Here is a 19,315-nt window from a genome sequence, read left to right as displayed (position 1 = left end):
TCACCAAAAAAAAAAAAAAAGATTATAGCATAAGAAACCCTATGGTAGCTGTTCTATTCTCTCATATTGGTTTGCCACAAGTTGGAATCGACTCAATGGCACCCAACAGCAACAAAACACAGATGTTTTAAAGAATGAGATTCTTATATATAAACGGGGCTATAAGCATGCAAAATAAAAGATCTTTCAATTTCTACCTCATAATTATGTACTATTCCAATTATCTTTTTTATAGAAGCATAGCTGAAATATATTCTATGCTACAATGTAAATACTACCATCTACAACAATAACAAAGCTATTGTTAGGAAAACCATAATCTAGTTGTAAAATGTATACATTTAATTCAAAACTATTAAGTTCAAAATACTTACTTTGAGGTTTCATATAATAATGCCAGAGGTCTTGTCAAAGTTCCAAATATTTTTCGGACCATAGATGGCAAAGAAATGTGTCCAAGTACATTGGAAAGCATGCTGATGATTGAATTGCCAATAGCAGGGAGGGTATCAGAATGTACTTCCTTGAAGCTCAGAGTGTGGAAAGAATAGATCACTTTCACAATAAGCTTAAATAAAGAAGTCAACTTCCCTAGGGGCTCCTTCTTCTTTTTTGACCAATCTGAAGATGTCTGAGGTGCTAAGATAAAATTGAATTTATTAAAATCTCAAGTAGAGAATAGTGACGCTGTCCACCTTTAGAATTTATACTTCACATTTAAATGACAGCTACATCTAACACGTTTTTGTAGAGTGATACCGAAAAATAAACCTTAAAATTATATACCAATAGTATGTAGTATCTCCAGAACATTGATTTGAGAACGACAATCAGAAGCAGAAAAATTATTTGGTAGATCTAGAATAAGAATCCAGAAAAAGTCATAATTTCTCTAATTATAAAATGCATTTCAAATTTTTTATATTTCAAAGAATTTCAACAAATGGAGAAAAGTACTAAATTGTAGGATAGGTTCTAAAAAATAAATATTAAAAGTCAGTTTTTTAAATAAGAAACAACATTTCTATTAGAAATTATTGTTTCCTGGCTCAACTACAGTACAACAAATCTTATGAATAAAAATGAACAAGTCAAAGATCCAAATATTGGGGGGAAATGCAGACAAAGAAGCCTGATACCTATTTCTGTGATTTAAAGAAAGAAAAAGTCTTAAAAAAATTCTTCCACTTTCTTTGCACCCTTCTTAGACTCCATCTTTCCCCAGATACCTACCTATAGCTGATAAACCCACACTTGTCTTGCCAAGAAAATCATACCCATTCCAAATTATCTTTGTTTTTCCCTCAAAAGGAGCCATTCCCTTAAGGTAAGAACTCTTAGACTTAAGAGAAAACTCTGATTAGAAATTAATCCTATGTGGAGAAATGAAAAAAAAAAAGTGTTGCTACTAAAAAGAAGTCAATGTTCCTCCCTAGATTCAGTTTCTGAGACATGAATGTAAACTGGAAAAGCTATCCAGTAATTCTTGGCTGAGGTACTGGTGGTTCAGTGGTAGAATTCTCATCTTCTATATAGGAAACCAGGGTTTGATTCCTGGCCAATGCACATCATGCAGAGCCACCACATCCAAATGTCAGTTGAGGTTTGATGTTGCTATGATGCTTAACAGGTTTCAGTAGACCTTCTAGACTAAGACAGACCAGGAAGAAAGGCCTGGTGATAATACTTCTGAAAATCAGCCAGCTAAAATGCTATGATCACAACGGTCTGATCAACAACCAGTCATGGGGACTGTGCAGGACCTGGCAGTGTTCTGCTCTGTTGTGCACAGGACTGCTGTGAGTCAGGGACTGACTCCACAGCTGCTCACAACCAACACTCTTGGCCAGGATGCTGAGGTTGAGACAGCCAAGTGCCACGAGACTGTTTACATACAAGGGATTGATCAAATAATATACTGAGGACAATGGGAACAAAGTTTCTCATGATTTAAAAATGGAGGCACAAATACAGAAAGATGAAATGAAATCTAGGGATGTTAAGTGACTTGCTCAAAATAATACATCAAGACCAGAATCCAGGGCTTCTTTCTCCCAGGTCAATGTTCTTTCCATTTTACCACAGTGCCTTGACTATAAAGCAGGTACACATTTTTTACAGCAATTTAAATTTGCTTCATAATATGAAATATAAAGTTCATGTTTTCTTTAGGGATAAAGATTTGCCAAGTGGCCCAAAGAAAATCCCAACATTTTTGTTAGTTCATAAAATCTAAGCCCATTAAAACAAAAAAAAAAAAAAAAAAAGGGAAAGAAACCAGTATATGTTAGAGCCGTATTATCTGATATCGACAGAAACCCAAATAACACAGTCCTCTAACAAAACAATCATGGAAGTTTTTCTCCTGCATGCAGTGTCAAGTAATAGCTCTGAGACTTACTAGCCATATGACCTTGGGCAAGACTCAACCTAAATCTAAGTAAAATCACTTGAATTATTCAGAAATCACATGCTAGAAAAGACATTTTATATGTGCATGTATGTTATGTATGCACACACACACATACTGCACACATGTGAGAACCTAGCATAGTAAATTGATACAATTCACCAAGATGGAAAAGTAAGCAAAATCAGATGGGAAAAGCCAACAGGACAAACTGTTTGGACAGTCATGAATAAATAAAAGTAAAAAAAAAAAAAAAAATACTTACATTTAACTTTAGGCTGATATTTAATATTATATGGTGAAAAGTCAATGCAATCAACCATGACAGTAGTAATATAAACGAGTCTATCCAAAAACAACGAATTCTAGGGAAAAGCAGAAAAGTATTGCATTAGAAACGTCTGAAATAACTCTGGCATAGTAGTCAACCATAGTGAGCAACAACAAACAAAAGAATCTAAGACTTTTACTCTCACATATTTATACCATATAAAGCACATTTCTCAGTTAACTGCTGTGTGCCAAATACTTTTAGTTTCTCAACATTTAGGGAAAATAAATCAACTTTAAGATGTCAGTAAAACTCAGTACATCAACCAATAAATTAAGAATGGAAGTACTAGATCCATAATTAGATTCTTTTATAAAATTCTTGAAAATTACAAAAGTAAAAATGTATTACTATATTTTACACAAATAACATATACCTTCTATGTTTGTCTGCCAACTCGCCCTCCCCCAGCAAGGTATTTTCCTAAGCACGCTATATATTTTTATAACAGCAAATGTTAAAAAACAACAACAAAAAAAAACAGCATAGCAGTGCTTACAAAAATACCTTGCAGGGGGAGGATGCAGTTGGCAAACGTAGAAGGTGTGCATTATTTGTGTAAAAATATGGTACTACACGCAGTGAAAAAACAAAAATGAAAAAGCTGCTAAGCTCCCCTACTCCCGTTCCTCAAATCCCCCCTAAATCCAACTGGAATAAAAACAAATCCACAGATACGGAAGAAAGCCACAAACAGACAAGGCAATACTGAGGAGCAACAACGAAAGTAAAAGGCCTCACCCTTCCCGATCTCAAAACATACTACACAGCCGCGGTAATCAAAACAGCCTGGTGCTGGCTCAATGACACACACACCAATGGAATAGAACTGAGAACTCAGAAGTAAACGTACTCATCTACGGGAAGATACTTTTCAACAAGGGGTCAAAAAGTCCATTTAATGGGAAGGAAACAGTCTCTTTACCAAATGGTGCTGGCAAAACTGGATATCTATTTGCAGAAAAATGAAACAGGATCCATACCTCATACCATACATAAAAACTAACTCAAATGAACCAAAGACCTAAATGTTAAAGCTAAAACTATAAAGTTCCTGGAAGAAACTATGGTGCCTAATTTTCTTTAGAAATAGATCACCAAACACAACTACAAATGCAAAAACAACAGAAGACAAATTAGACAGCTGGGACCTTCTAAAAATTAAACACTTAAGCTCATCAAAAGACTCTATCAAAGGAGTAAAAAGAGAACATACAGACTGGGAAAAAATCTTTGGAGACAACGTATCTAATAAGGGTCTGATCTCTAAAACATATAGAAAACTTCAACAACAACAAAAAGACAAGCAATGCAATTAAAAAATTGGCAAGGATATGAACAGACACTACATCAAAGAGGACATTCAAGCAGCCAACAAACACATGAAAAGATGGTCAGGATCATTAACCATTCCAAACCCAAACTCACTGCTGTCAAGTTGATTCCAACTCAAAGCGACCCTATAGGACAGAGTACAACTGTCCCCATAGGGTTTCCAAGGCTGTAAATCTTCACGGAAGCAGACTGCCACATCCTTCTCCTGTGGAATGGCTGGTGGGTTCCAATCACCAACCTTTCGGTTAGCAGTTGAGTGCTTTAACCACTGTGCAACCAGGGCTACTTTCATTAGCCATTAAAAAAACTCATTGCTGTCGAGCAGATTCTAACTCATGGTGACCATACAGGACAGAGTAGAACTGCCTCCTAGGGTTTCCAAGAAGCAACTGGTGGATTTGAACTGCCGACCTTTTGGTTGGCAGCCAAACATTTAACTGCTGAGCCAACAGGGCTCCTCATTAGCTGTTAAAGAGATGCAAATCAAAACCACAATGAGCTACCATCTCACCCCTGCAAAAATGGCACTGATCAAACAAACAGAAAACAACAAATGCTGGTGAGGGTGTGGGGAGATTGGAACTCTTACCCGCTGCTGGTGGGATCGTAAAATGGTACAACTGCTATGGGAAACAGCATGACATTTCCTCAAAAAGCTAGAAATAGAGATACCTTATGATCCAGCAATCCTACTCCCAGGTATATACCCTAGAGCTCTAACAGTTATGACATGAATAGACATATGCATACCTGTGTTTATTGCAGCATTAGTCACAATAGCAAAAGATGGAAACAACCTAAGCGCTCATCAACAGATGAATGGGTAAACTGTGGTACATACATAGAATGGAATACTACACAGCTATAAAGAATAATGATGAGTTCTCGAAATGTAACATGGGCATTATGCTGAGTCAAGTAAGTCAATCACAAAAGGACAAATATTAAATATTGTACATTTGCACTTTTATGAAAAGATGGGAACAGATATACATACAGAAAGTAATGTTCTTCTGTGGTTACCAAGTATGGGAGGGGGAGGGAGAGGCAGTCCTCAGGTACCACTAAATCAACCATTCTGACCAGGGACAAAACAGACAGTCCCAGATAGAATGGTAGAAAAATGCAGAACAAAACTCAAATTCTTAAAAAAGTCCAGACTAACTGGACTGGTAGAGACTAGAGGAACCCCTGAGACTGTCACCCTGAGATACCCTTCAAACCTGGAATTGAAACCACTCCCGGAGGTCACCTTTCAGCTAAGTAAAAGATTGTATCATAAAAACAAACAACATCACCAGTGAGTACTGAGCTCTTCTATAAAATCATCTATATGAGGGTCAACTTTTACTCTAAAACAAGGATGAGAAGGGTGGGGTGGGGAGGCAGGGACGCTAGATTAATGGAAATGGAACAACCAGAATGGAAATAATGAGAATGTTGACACATTGTGAAAACTGCAACCAATGTCACAGAACGATCTGTATACAAATTGTTCAATGGGAACCTAATTTGCTGTGCAAACTTTCACCAAAAATACAATAAAATATAGTAAAACAAACCAACAAAAAAGCATCCACACAAGCATCAAAGACTTCCTGGAAATTTTTTAAAAGAGGGAGGAGGGGAGAAACTGACTAAAAAGGAAATCCCAGCCCCAGAGTCAAATAGAACACCTCCAAAATAGTAAACTATTTTAATAACAGAAGACGCACTGAGGGTTTTGAGAAAAAGAGTCTATAAGCCCTACAAAGTCAAATAATGAAAAGACTAATGAAATTAAAGATCTATGGGAAAACTGCAGCAGTTTTTTCCATCTCTCTTTATTCTCCATTCTTTCCACTTGTCGATTTCACTAACTCACATGTCTGCTCCCAAGCATAGTCTCCCACACTGGGGATAAGAACCAGAGAAACAAGGCAGTGCCCCAGTTAACCTATGAAAACCATGTAGGTGGTCAGTCCAAAAGACAAGCTACACCTTCTCGGGTCTTAAAAGCTCGTGAGCAGCCATCTAAGATACTCCACTGGTCTTCTCCCTTCAGGAGCAAGGGAGAATGAAGAAAACAAGATACAAGGAAAAGATCAGTCCAAAGTACTAATGGACCACACCTACCACGGCCTCCACCAGACTGAGTCCAGTACAACTAGATGGTGCCTGGCTACCACCACTGACTGCTCTGACAGTGATTATAACACAGGGTACCGGACAGAGCTGGAGAAAAATGTAGAACAAAATTCGAACTCACAAAAAAAAACACCAGATTTACTGCCCTGACGGAGATTGGAGAAACCCCAGAAGTATGGCCCCCGGACACCCTTTGAGCTCAGTAATGAAGTCACTCCCAAGGTTCACCCTTCAGCCAAAGATTAGACAGCCCCATAAAACAAAATGAGACTAATGGGGCACAACTGTCCAGGGATAAGGGCTAGAAGGCAGGAGGGGATAGGAAAGGTGGTAATAGGGAACCCAAGGTTGAGAAGGGACAGTGTTAACATGTTGAGGGGTTGTTAACCATTGTCATAAAAGAATATGTGTACTAACTGTTTAATGAGAAACTACTTGTTCTGTAAACCTCCATCCAAAGTACAATAAAAAAAAAAGAAAAACAAAAACAAAAGACAAGCTATACATTCACAGAGAAAAACTAAGTTCCTGGTGTTTCCGCCCTGTTTACAACCACAAGGTCAAGGATGTCTGTAACCAGAATTTGCAGACAAATAAGGGGTTCTCTGTTGAATTGGGAAATAAATTGCAGCTACTAGTATTGTTCAGTATTAATCTTTATCAATATACACAATCATGACACAGCCCAGCACCATGAAGGTATGCCGAACAACAACAGAGCTAAATCATGAGAAAAGAAATGACACCAGAAACAGAAGAAAATCCTCAAGAGGCAAAAGGAAAAACATATCCATTTAACAAAATTAAATGTAAAAACAAAACCAGTATAAAATGCCTCATCATTTAAAAATATAAACATACACAGATGTTCGGGGACAAAAGAAGGAAGAGACACGGAAGACAAACCCAAAAGTTCTAAAAAGCCTCTAAAACAGTACTCCAAAAAAAAAAAAAGAGGACTACCAAAGGAAGGCAATTTCCTGAGACGAAGGCACAACTTTTCAGACGAAAGGGTTCACCCAGTACTTAGAAGTTAACTTAAAAAGATCTCCCAAGACACAACCTGTAAAACGTCTGAACTACAAAGAGAAAAATTCTAAAACTTTACCGTAAAAAAAAAAAATCCCAAAAAACTAATTCAGACTATACATTTGCAACAGAAGCCATTAACAATTGAACAATGCCTTTACTTCAAAATTCTTTGATATAAATTTTCAGAAACCTAAAATTTATAACTAGCCAAATGATTAAGTACAGGAAGGGGACATATCAGTCATACAGCTAAAACTAAAAGTTTGTTGTCGCTTATTCCTTTTTTCTTAAAAAATAAAATATGGTAAAGTAAAACCGGGGGCAAAAAGTGGCATATAAGAAACAAAAGCTGAGCAACAAATCTTATGCTTAATGTAATATGGCATAAAACATGCAAATATGTGTAATCTTGTCACCAGCACCTTCAATCTTCAAAAACAAAATTTTCCAGGCTTTATACGCTTTATATGATAATATAATAGCTGAAACTAAAAGTAAGATCTTTCAATAAAACCTAGAAGGTGACAAGACTGGCAAAAATTTGTGGCGAAGTGAAATCATGACAAGCTCTTCACCTCTTAGAGTAGAATGTTAGTGATATTTAATTCTTCAAATCTGATAGGAAATTTTATTTAACGTCTTAAGAGTAGTTTTTTGTTTTTTTTTTGGGGGGGGGGGAATATATATATAACATATCAAAAACACCAGAAGAAAAGCTGATAAAACTGCCTCCTTTGCCATGAGATCAGAAAAACTGGATGGTGCCCCGATACCATTATTGAACATTTTGATTGAAGACTCTACAGACGAATCCTGATCAAAAGGGGGAAAGTGCAGAACAGAATTTAAAATTCCCAGACTTTCTGGAGTCATGGAGGCTGGATGAACCCCTGAAACTACTGCCCTAAGATAATCTTTAAACATTAAAACGAAAATATCCCCTGAAATTTTCTTAAAAAAACAAACAATAGTTTAGCTTAACTAGTAAAGAATTTTTGCCTTGAGCATTATGCCCTTTTAAAATCTATCTACCTGGGATCAAAATGACAACAGCAACCTGAAAGATTAGATAGGAACCTTAGAGGGTAGTACGTTTATGTTAATGGGGGGGGGAACAACTCCGAAAAGGAGGGTGTGAGAATGGTTGTACAACTTGAAGAATGTAATCAATGTCACTGAAATGTACATGGAGAAACTGGAATGGGTGTGTGTTTCTGCTATGTTTTCAACAACAACAAAACAAATTATTAAAAAAAAACGTGATTTATAAGTAAAGAGAAAACTAAAACAAAACAAACAAGATGTCACAGATAAGGTCCTTGATATACTCTACTTCTTATTATACGTGAAAAGGCTAAATATACGTATTAAAATACAAACTCTCACACTATATGCTATGTAAGACCCAGAAAGATTAAAATAAACTAATAAATACAAAGAAAATACTAAATTCATACAATGGAATGATATATAACAAAAAAAAATGAATGCAGCTGAACACAACATGGATAACCCTTCCAACCATAACACTGAGCCAAAAGACACACAGTATGTTATTATTCATGTAAACTTCAAAAAAGGGGCAAAGCTAAACAAATGTATACTATGTGTATGCATATACAGTAAAAATACAAAGAAAAAAATGATTATCAAAAAAGTCAGGAGAGTGGTTCTCTCTCTGGAGAGAGGGTGCTATGACTCAAAACACACAAGCACTCTTACTTCTGAGTGCTGTTGTTGCTGTGTGCTGTTGAGCCGATTGCAACTCATGGCGACCCTATAGGACAGAGTAGAACTGCCCCATACTGTTTCCAAGGAGCGGCTGGTGGATTTGAACTGCTGACTTTTTGGTTAACAGCCAAACACTTAACCACCACACCACCAGCGCTCTGAGTGCTGGCAATATTCTATTTACTGACCTTAGTAGTTTCATGGTAGGATGTCCCTCTTTATCATCCTTTTCTTGAATTCTACCAGTTTAAAAGTAATCATGGTCTTATCCTTGACATCTTGTTTTTTTGTTGTTTTTCCCTTTACTTACTATAATCTGGTTTTCTTCTGGTGTTTTCAATATTACGTACCATATTTCTTTTTTTCCAAATACCACTCTTGAAACTTTAAACCTGTACTTTTCTTTCAAATTGGAAGACATAATAGTGATGAATCTTCATGTATGACAATGTATCACCAAAATATACAGTAAGCACATTAAAATACATCAAATTTACAATCAAGAAAACTTTATCATACCGTTTTCAGAAATTTACCAACATAAAACTACCACAAGGAATTATAATGTAGAGAATAAATTCCAAAATTAAAAATCATATAGGCAATCCTCTCTGATCATAATACAACAAAACCAGAAATTAATGATACAACCGCCACTGAAACTAGTCTCTTAAATTAAAAAGCAGCCTTCTAAATTGTCTGGTACTTTAAAAAAAGATCAAAATAAATATTCTACATGATTACCAACAGAAGTAATATTAGTCTTAATGCATAGTTTGGAAAAGATTAAAAACAAAAACTTAAACTTTCACACTTAAGCCAGAATAAAAACCCAGAAAGTGATGGAAACAAAAATATTCAATACATATAAGCAGGACAGATTAATCAGTGAGCAAGTTACGCACAAGCTTAATTGTGTTTCCTTACTCATCTGTGGTGCACAATTTCACATGGGTTTCACCACATCTTTGATCAATGTCACTTCTATGTGGTGAAATTGTGTACTTCAGATTAGAAAAGCAAGCACAAGTAAGCCTGTGCATAACTTGCTTATGGGTTATCTGTGTCTGCATACAAGAAATGACAAAGAAAAACAAATAGCTGTACTGATGATCAATAAAATAAAATGAAAAGCTGGTTCTTTTAAAGACTTGAAATAGACTAGTCTTTGACTAGTGAGTCTAGTCTGACCAAGAAAACAGGAATAAGACTTAAGAACAAAAAAGGACAATATTATGTACAGATACGACGTTTTTCTTACACTATTTAAACTGGCGGAGAACACAGGAAAAGTTACAACACTTAATCATTCCAAGAGATTAAGATTGCTGCAATACTAACATTGGACAATGAGAACTTCAATCTCACTAACGAACATACATGCCAAAATATTAAAACACTAATCCTAAAGTATTTTAAAAAAGGATATCATTGTGATCAAGACGGGTATTCCAAGAACCCAAGATTGGTTCAATATAAGGAAATACATTAGCAATACCTTTTATAAACTCAAGCAACAATGAAAGAGAAACTGGATGAGGGGAAAAACCTATTTATAACAGCTTAAAAAAACAGCTTAAAAACTAACAAAAACCATGCAAATAAGACTAATTTTAGAAGACCTAAATACATGAAAACAAATATTCCTGAATGGAAAGATTCAGTATTATAAAGATGTAAATTATTCTCCAAATTAATCTATGAATTCAATATAATCAATACCAAGCAAAATCTCAACAGGATATTTTATAGGACTTGACAAGACTCTAAATTTCTTGGAAGAAACAAAGGTGCAAACCTAGGAAGAAAATTTTTTTAAAGGTAAAAACTGAGGGTCAAACTCTCCCTACCAGTTATAAAAGCATTCAACAAATTATTTATTGACTGTCTTTGTGCAGGACAGAGGTCAGGATTACACACCATCAAGAAAGACAACGTCTCTAACCTCACAGAGTGTAGACGAAGAAACAATGAAGTATACAAATAAGTAATTTTGAAGTATTAAGTGCCAAAAAGGAAACAACAAGGTTTTATAACAGAAATTAACAAGCCTAATCAGATAAAAACTGTTCAGCAAGACCCCCTGAAGAAGAAATCATTAAGCTACTTCAGTCAAAAAGCTACAGAAGTTTTAAGGAGAATGACAAGATCTTATCTCTATCTTTAAAGTGTCACTGTGACAAAGACTATCAAAACACAATAATCAGAACTGTACTAATGTTTACAAAGACTGGGTATGTACAAATGCATTTAAAAAAGAAACTGAAAAGACAAATATCTAGCTATTGATAGTGGTTACCACTGGTAAGAATAAGGTATGTGTGAAGGGGAACTTATACATTTTGAACTACACAACAGAAAAATATTATCTTAATCTTTACAGTAAGAAGTTAACAAAATATATTTTTCTTTTATTCCTCAGATTAAAATCTGTGCCTGGGATTATTAAGGAAGATGTAGAGGAAACAAGTTCAACAAACTCAATACCAGTAATGCTCACAAAAAAACAACGGCTTGTGCATGAAGACATTTATCAGGATGCTTATCACAATTTTATTTGCAATAGTGAATAATTGGAAACAACCAGTGTCCTAAAAATGAAAGAGTTCCAAATTATGGTACCGTCATAGTACAGAATATGATGTAACAGTTGAAACAAATAATACAGCTATACGGACTGACTGACAAAGAAAGGCAGCAGTATTTTACCAAAAAAAAAAACATGCTTCAGAGTAACAAATCATAGAATAGGATTCCATTGGAAAGAACACTGTATACACATGCAAGTTTTAATATGTAAACTGAATGTATAAATACAAAGGTCTATTTAGAATGATGCACACAATAATGTTGACAGTAAGTTGTTGCCATCGAGGCAACTCTGATTCGCAGCAACCAGCAGTTGCCCTTATTATTGAAGGGAGGAGTGAATAGAGAACTACATTTTTAATTCTCAAACTTCCAAGGGGTAAATTTTGAGACTAAATTTAACTTTAGGTTGAGAACATCTTATATTAAAAAATTCAAGATTAAATTAACAGCTGCACTTTTTTTCAAAAAATGAATAAAATTTACATTTAAAGATCTAACAGAAAGATATGAGAACACAGGTCCATGACAACAAGGGCCTTGTATTATTAATCTAGAACGGCACAGCACAAGCAGGTGCACAATAATTACAGTAAAAGAACCTCACTATTAATGGTCCTGAAAACACATACCTAGGGCACACAGGTACAAAATTATTTCACAATGCTGTACTTGTTTTCTACATTAACTTAGTCTCATAGATTGAATTGTGCCCCTCCCCGCCAAAAAAATATGTACTGAATTCCTGGCGCCCATCATCTGTGGATGGAAACCCTGGGGGTGTAGTGGTTAAGAACTACGGCTGCTAACCAAAAGGTCGGCAGTTCAAATCCACCAGGCGCTCCTTGGAAATCCTAAGAGGCAGTTCTACTCTGTGCTATAGGGTCACTATGAGTTGGAATCGACAGCAATGGGTTTGGTTTTTTTTTTACATATGTGTGGATATGATCTTGCTCGGAAACAAGATTTTCTTTTAATTAGGTCATACCTAGTAACCTGTTCTTGTTGCCATCGGGTTGATTCTGACCCATAGTGACCCTACAGGAGAGTAGAACTGCCCCATAGGGTTTCTAAGGAGTGGCTAGTGGATTTGAACTGCTGACCTTTTAGTTAGCAGCCGAGCTCTTAACCACTGCACCACCTGGGCTCCTAAGGTTGGCCCTACACCTAATCACTTCTGAGTTATAAAAAGAACAGACACAGAGACATACACGAGAGGAGACAGACACCATGTGAGGACTGTCTACAAGCCAAGGAACACCAAGGAATGCCTGTGGCTATGACAAGGAAAGAATCCACACAGTTGAGACCCTTCCTGATTTGAACTTTTATGCTCCAGTACTGTGAGAAAATAAATTTCTGTTCTTTAAAGCCACCCAATTTGTGGTATTTGTGTTTCAGCAGCAGCAGGTAACTAAGACACGAAGTCACTTATAAACTAAAAGCACTAGTAAATGATATTTCACAAATGTTATCATCATTTATTTTAAAAAATTCCTTTAAATACAAAAAGGTCAGTATTGAGTCAAAACTCACTGAAAGGCCTTCATCGTTCAAACTGGACAGTATCTTGGAAGAAAGCTCCTCACAGCACAAATTCTCTTCTGCAGTAGCCACCAAAGCAGCACAGCGGGCAAATGCTCGGTACAATTCTGACCAAGTTCTAAGTAAGATCTTCATGGTGGCCTAACAATAAAAAAGAAATTCAAAAAGGGTATACTTATGTATCTAACACCTAGTAGAATACATCATTAACATTTTTGAAAACACTAACATTTTAGGCGTCACAGAAGACACTAGGGTAGAGTGCAATCCCGCCACACTTTTAACTGAAGAATTGTAATAATGCTGAAATACCAGTAGTTACCAAAGAAGTCAAAAGGAACTTTCTTCCTTCACCGTTTTCCTATCCCTAAGCCAATAAATCAGTCATAAGGAAGTCTTCTTTTAGGAAAAACCAATATAGGAGCTCATTATAAAGGGTGAAACAATATTTTCAGAAAAAGTGCAAATTCCTCAAAAATAAACTTGACACTGCCTTACCATTGGAAATTCCTGTACCGAAAAAACATGGTTTACCGGTAAAATCAATGCACCATAGATGGCACTAAAATTATGTTCTAAGGCATCACCTTGATTCACTTCGTTGGTCTGAAATAAGAAAAGTAATGAAGTTAGACAAATCACCATCTAATTCTAGTAGTAGGTAGTAACGTATCTTAATTATGTTTAAGTTCTAAAAAGAAACCCAGAAACAACTCCAAAATCTTTCACTATACATAGAGGGTAGCATTCAAGGGCTTATAAAAAGGGCCTCCACTATCCTTCAAATACTTAGGAATGCAATTTATTTAGGAAAGTAAACAAACTTTTTTTTCCTTCCAGAAGAATACGTTTAATAGTGTGAAGGCTTGAGAAGGGCTACCGTGCTATACTTTAACAAATTATTTCATTTCATCTTAATTATAGCAGAACCAGCCCAGAGAACGGTTCCATTTAAAGATTTAAAGCAGCTGATGAACCGCAAATAGTGACTGAACTTGTGCTCCATATCCTGCCAACATTGCCACTTTTGTGAGTGTTTAAATTTGAGGGTTAGTCAACTCTCAATAGATTCCTGATTTAGGGGAATGCTACGGCTTTGAGGTAATCACCAACATGTCTTGACCATGAGAATACTAAGAATATATACTCTAGTCAAGATTACCATTATTATTCCCCATTAGTACAACTACTGAAAGAAACCAAGATACAAATATGAAAATTTCTATGTATCATCTGTGAGCCTTCTAAATTTATAGTCACTACTGGAGAAAAACAACTGATTTGTTCCCACTAAGTTATACTTTCTTGAATAAAGCAAAAATGCAATGAAAAAAATCAATTAATCCAAATTTATCAATCCCACAAGAAAAAAGTATTAGATGTTTTCTATTCATTTACCCACGTATTCTGACACCTGACACTCAATCAATCAATCAATCAATCAATCAATCAATCAATCAATTAAATAAATAAAATAAAATAAAATAAAATAAAATAAAACCATTTAAATTTGGGGAGAAATGTGCACCAGATTTATATCATACCTGATTAATCAATTCGGTCAATGGGCTGACAATAATACTCCACATTCTCCAGAGATGCTCCTTGCTTTCCAATTGCTTTGCATTTTGATTAATAACATTTAAAACAGAGTCACTGAAAGCTAATGGTGAAGTTGGACCAGAAAGAACACAACCTACAAGTGTTTCCAGATTGAGAAAGAACCTGAAGAAAAAATATTGAACAATGCATTAACCTGAACTTTTTGCAGAAAAACAAAAAAAGAATTAAAAATAACTGGCAAGGAAACAAGAAATGAATTCCAACTCTTACTTTGATTTTTATAAAAACTGTATAACAGTATATAACTCAAAAGAAAAAGAATCTCATTCATTACCTAATAACCTTTCAAGATAAACTGCAAGAAGAGTTTATTTAAATTACAAGCTTACCTTTCATTTGTTATACCACATTCCAAGAGATTAATGTTGAAAATTAACTGAATTAAGAACAGAGCAGGGGTTCCCTGAAGAAAGAAGGCAGAAAACGCAATCTTCTCATTACAAATAGTAATACACTTTTTTCTACAATGAACTATGTAAGAAATATAATCCCTTTAGCCTGAGAAAATTTGACTTTTTGATATGACAGTAATGATAGCAAATTTATTTCCATCAACTAGACACAAGAATCAAGCTCTTTATGATCACAGCTGTTCCACCTACATAAGAAACAGAGTAATGGCTAGAGATTCCAGACATAAAAAGGATGCTAACTTAAAACTTGCTGGACCCACAATACCTACTTCCTGTACATACTTAAGTACATTTCACATGATTAAGTTAAATGTTTCAAAACTTCCAAAATTTATAATAGTAACCAGTAGTATTATACAAACAGAAAACGTTCCTCTGGAACCCTTAATTTCATCTAGAAAATATTTTCACTATTCACATAGCACCACATTTAATTCTTTGTATCTGTTACTTTTCTATCAGTTTTTTCCTTTAATATGGTCAACATGTTTAAAACCCAATACTTTTCTTTTTTATTTTAAATCTAAATTTAGATTTCTCCTTCTTAAGAAGGAGAAATCTCATGAAACTTTTTTTTGCTGACCTAATCAGTCATTACATTTAAGATACTTGCATTAAGAATATCCATATTAGCAACCTGATATGCTGGTGAACCCAATACTTTCTGCGGAAGTCCTTTAATTGTAATTTCCATGAGGACCTAAGAAAGATAAAAGGTTTAAAGTAGAATTACTCATAAAAATAATACTTACTTAGTAAAAGTCTACTAAGTATCTTAATAATTTATTACAAGCCATGTTTATACATTACTGTGAATATTTCCACAGTAGTTTACAAAGTTTAAATATAGAAAGTAAAATGGCAGTCTTTATCTCCAGAAATAATCAATGTTATCAGTTTGACATCTATTTTTCTAGAGCATTTCCTGAATTTTCAGAGCTATAAGGACATAGAGAAACACATAACTTCCTAAGTTGTTATGTATATATTCTTTAAAACCATCAATAACATATTGTGAGATACTCTGCCACTTATCTTCATTTTACTCTGTTAGGAAGTTTTCGTACGAATACACGAAGATAACATTCAGTATCTGAAAAGACTACTAACTAGAAGCTGAGTCTAATATATACTATACTTACATCAACCTGAGCTACATAACTTAAGTGATCTAACATGACAAATCAGTTACGTTGGTGAAAATATGCTTTCGCATCTTCTCATTTGAAAGAGCCTCTAATAATAATGAATAGAATTTATTATGCTAACTCATGTATTTTGTGCTTTGCTCATGTTTTGCACATATCGACACATCTAAACAACTACTGGAAACCCAGATGGCATAGTGGTTAAGAGCTATGGCTGCTAATCAAAAGGTCGGCAGTTCAAATCCACTAGGTGCTCCTTGGAAACTATGGTGCAGTTCTACTTTGTCCTATAGGGTCGCTATGAGTTGGCATCAACTTGACAGCAGCAGGTTTTTTTTCAAAAAAATCAACTACTACTACATCCCTTCTTTACAAAGAATAGACAGATAGTAGTACACTTTTTTCTAAATCAACTATGTAAGAAATATAATCCCTTTAACCTGAGAAAATTTGATTTTTGGATATGACAATAATGACAGCAAATTTATTTCCATCAACTACACACAACAATCAAGCTCTTTATAATCATAGCTGTTTCACCAACATAAGAAACAGAGTAATGGCTAGAGATTCCAGACATAAAAAGAATGAGAAGAGATAAATTGCTCAAGTTCACTCAGCTAATAAACATGTGGGCTAACATTCAAACCAAAGTAGTCTGCTCCAGAGCTCTTGTGATTACTCACTATGCTGTACTGCCAGATAGCATAATAATTGTCAAGGTACATAAAGGAAACAGACCCAAAAACGAATTTAAGGGTATTGTTTGTTCCATCTGCCAGCCTACTTTGGGAAGCTTACTACTCTAAAAATAGTCAGTGTCTTGATCAAAAACAGTTAATTTTAAAAAGCAAAACCTTCACAAAAACTATCACCAGATATTTTTAATCAATGCATAATCTAACAATTAGCGATACTCAGCAATCTTGTCATATAACTAGTGGACATTTGTATTCAGTTTAAGTTTCATGTTCTTAACCCATTTTTTTTCTCTGTATGGCTTATCTTTTTTCTCATAACATTCAAGATTTTTGTAGTTGCTGTTAGAATTACTTTATTAAGAAAGTTTCAAATGACTCTAAAGTCAACAGAATGGCATTTATTATAGGACTCAATTGCTGATACTTTATATAAAAAAAAATTCCCAAAACCTGACTTTTACAATTATCTTCAATAAAATTCAATTTTGAAACATGGCTTCTAAAATCCAACACACATGTATTACACTTACCAGTGTTTTCGATACAGGAAGTACTTCTGACTTCACTATGCTTTCCAAAGATTTTAGTACGAGGGTCAAAACATCAGAACTTGGTTTCTCTTTTTTGTTACCTACCAAAAAGCAAAAGGAGGGTGTGAAGTTCTAAACATGTATTTCTAGAGGTGAAAATGTAAATTTTAAAAGCTATGAAAAAATATTTTTTACAAAACCAACAGTAAGAGCTTATTTAAAGTAAATTAAAGTCTGAAAGACTCAAACATTAAAAGAAAGCTATGATACTACAAAAATGGTTTTAAAATATATTTTATATACAAAAGTCAAATAATTCACTAGGTGCCATACAAGACACTTGATCAGTGTAGTAATACTGTTCTATGATTTCCTTACCTGATTCAATAACTGACTTCACCAAGTTAATTAGTTCCTTCCAAACAGCATTGATAACTGAATCTGTCAAACAAAATAAAACTTAAGTGCTTTTGGAATGAAGTACATCTCACTACAAAGGCTCTCCCCTTTCTTCTCCACACCAAAGAAATAAAAACAGAGCAAAATTTCATAATTTAAGAATTTTCCTTATAATTCTCCTGAAATCAGTTTATACAACACTACTATCTCATTTTTATTTACAGAAACTACGGTTCTTAAAAGGATTGTAATAGGTTAACACTTGGTCATTTAAGGGTAATTATTTTCTCTTTTACCCTCATCTTTATTTTCTGAATTTTCTGTATAGAACATCTATCACTTTTGAGATGAAGAAAAGCAATTAAAGGTTTACAAGGATACCTGACAACCACTAGCAGGAAATTATATAATTCATTTTCCAACCAGTTAAATAGCAACTATTTAATTTTTGAAATTTCTTTTCCTTATTATTTAACAGACTCTAGAACATAGGAGTTTAGGTACAGATGCTAGAGTCACAGAGCATGGGTTTGAATCACAGATCTACCACTTACTATATGACTTTGCACAAGTTATTCAACTCCACTGTTGCTCAGTTTCCTCATGTGTAAGATGACTAAGATAAAAGGTTGCTACGAGGATTAAATGAATATATACACACCTCTTAGAGCACAATCTCGCCAACTGGTAGCACTATATAAACATTTCCTATTTTCTCCTTTCAAATACAAGTTTAAACAAATAATACAAAAATTTTTTCTTAAATATTTACCTGAAGCATCTTTTCCAACTGTCACAAAGCTATCATGAACAGCAGTGATAAGTGTATTTGCATGTTTGCAAAAAAAAGAAGGGCTGCTGATTAACGGATGTTCAAGTGCCTCTAAAAGGGGGAAAATAAAAGATAATTTGCAAAACAAAAGCTTTAGGAAATAAACTTCTCAATATAAAAATTTAGATTGTCTGACCTGTTTTCTACTAAGAAGATTTATACTTATTTCATACACAATTATACAATATCTTGGCTGCAGGGAAAATAACCTCTCTCTCTACCCCAATGCACTGAGTTATGGATATTGTTTTAACAACTAAAATATTTTAACAACAATGAAATACCTAAACTCAGTGCAAGTTTGTTTTGCTTAGCAAAACTCAAGACTTCTGGACCCAACAAAAAATGAAGCAACATTTCAAGTCCCAAAAGTTGAATGGAGGGGATTGTGGCCATTCCGCCTAAATTTGAACTCAAGTTCATCCGAGGAGTTACAGGGGCTCCATATGGGGAAGCACCTTAAAAGAAAAAAAAGATAATTATGTAAGCTTATTCCATATTAGCTATGCAAATGAATATATTCCACCTATTTCAGTAAAATGTACCTTAAAAATAAATAATAGTTTCTC

The 19,315-nt window shown here is 34.6% G+C and overlaps 1 protein-coding gene across 7 annotated transcripts in view; it reads right to left on the bottom strand.

Annotated features, from left to right (window-relative positions):
- Window positions 1-19,315, bottom strand: part of RIF1 (replication timing regulatory factor 1) — a 54,313-nt gene that overhangs the window by 22,462 nt on the left and 12,536 nt on the right. For 6 of the 7 annotated variants that reach the window (XM_023730391.1, XM_023730389.1, XM_023730392.1 and 3 more), the window contains 11 exons: window positions 19,031-19,204; window positions 18,687-18,797; window positions 17,894-17,956; window positions 17,516-17,616; window positions 15,750-15,836; window positions 15,053-15,126; window positions 14,645-14,825; window positions 13,599-13,706; window positions 13,092-13,241; window positions 2,676-2,775; window positions 375-639 (listed from right to left, as the gene is read on the bottom strand). In XM_023730391.1, the coding sequence (XP_023586159.1) occupies window positions 375-639; window positions 2,676-2,775; window positions 13,092-13,241; window positions 13,599-13,706; window positions 14,645-14,825; window positions 15,053-15,126; window positions 15,750-15,836; window positions 17,516-17,616; window positions 17,894-17,956; window positions 18,687-18,797; window positions 19,031-19,204 (1,414 nt within the window). The remainder of the gene's footprint in view (window positions 1-374; window positions 640-2,675; window positions 2,776-13,091; window positions 13,242-13,598; window positions 13,707-14,644; window positions 14,826-15,052; window positions 15,127-15,749; window positions 15,837-17,515; window positions 17,617-17,893; window positions 17,957-18,686; window positions 18,798-19,030; window positions 19,205-19,315) is intronic. The other variant, XM_023730390.1, reaches the window with a different exon arrangement.

Source organism: Trichechus manatus, unplaced genomic scaffold (assembly GCF_000243295.1).
Source record: "Trichechus manatus latirostris isolate Lorelei unplaced genomic scaffold, TriManLat1.0 scaffold00036, whole genome shotgun sequence".
NCBI classification, from domain to species: domain Eukaryota; kingdom Metazoa; phylum Chordata; class Mammalia; order Sirenia; family Trichechidae; genus Trichechus; species Trichechus manatus.
The sequence above is the reverse complement of the archived record's forward strand: the minus strand, read 5'-3'. Positions and strand labels throughout refer to the sequence as shown.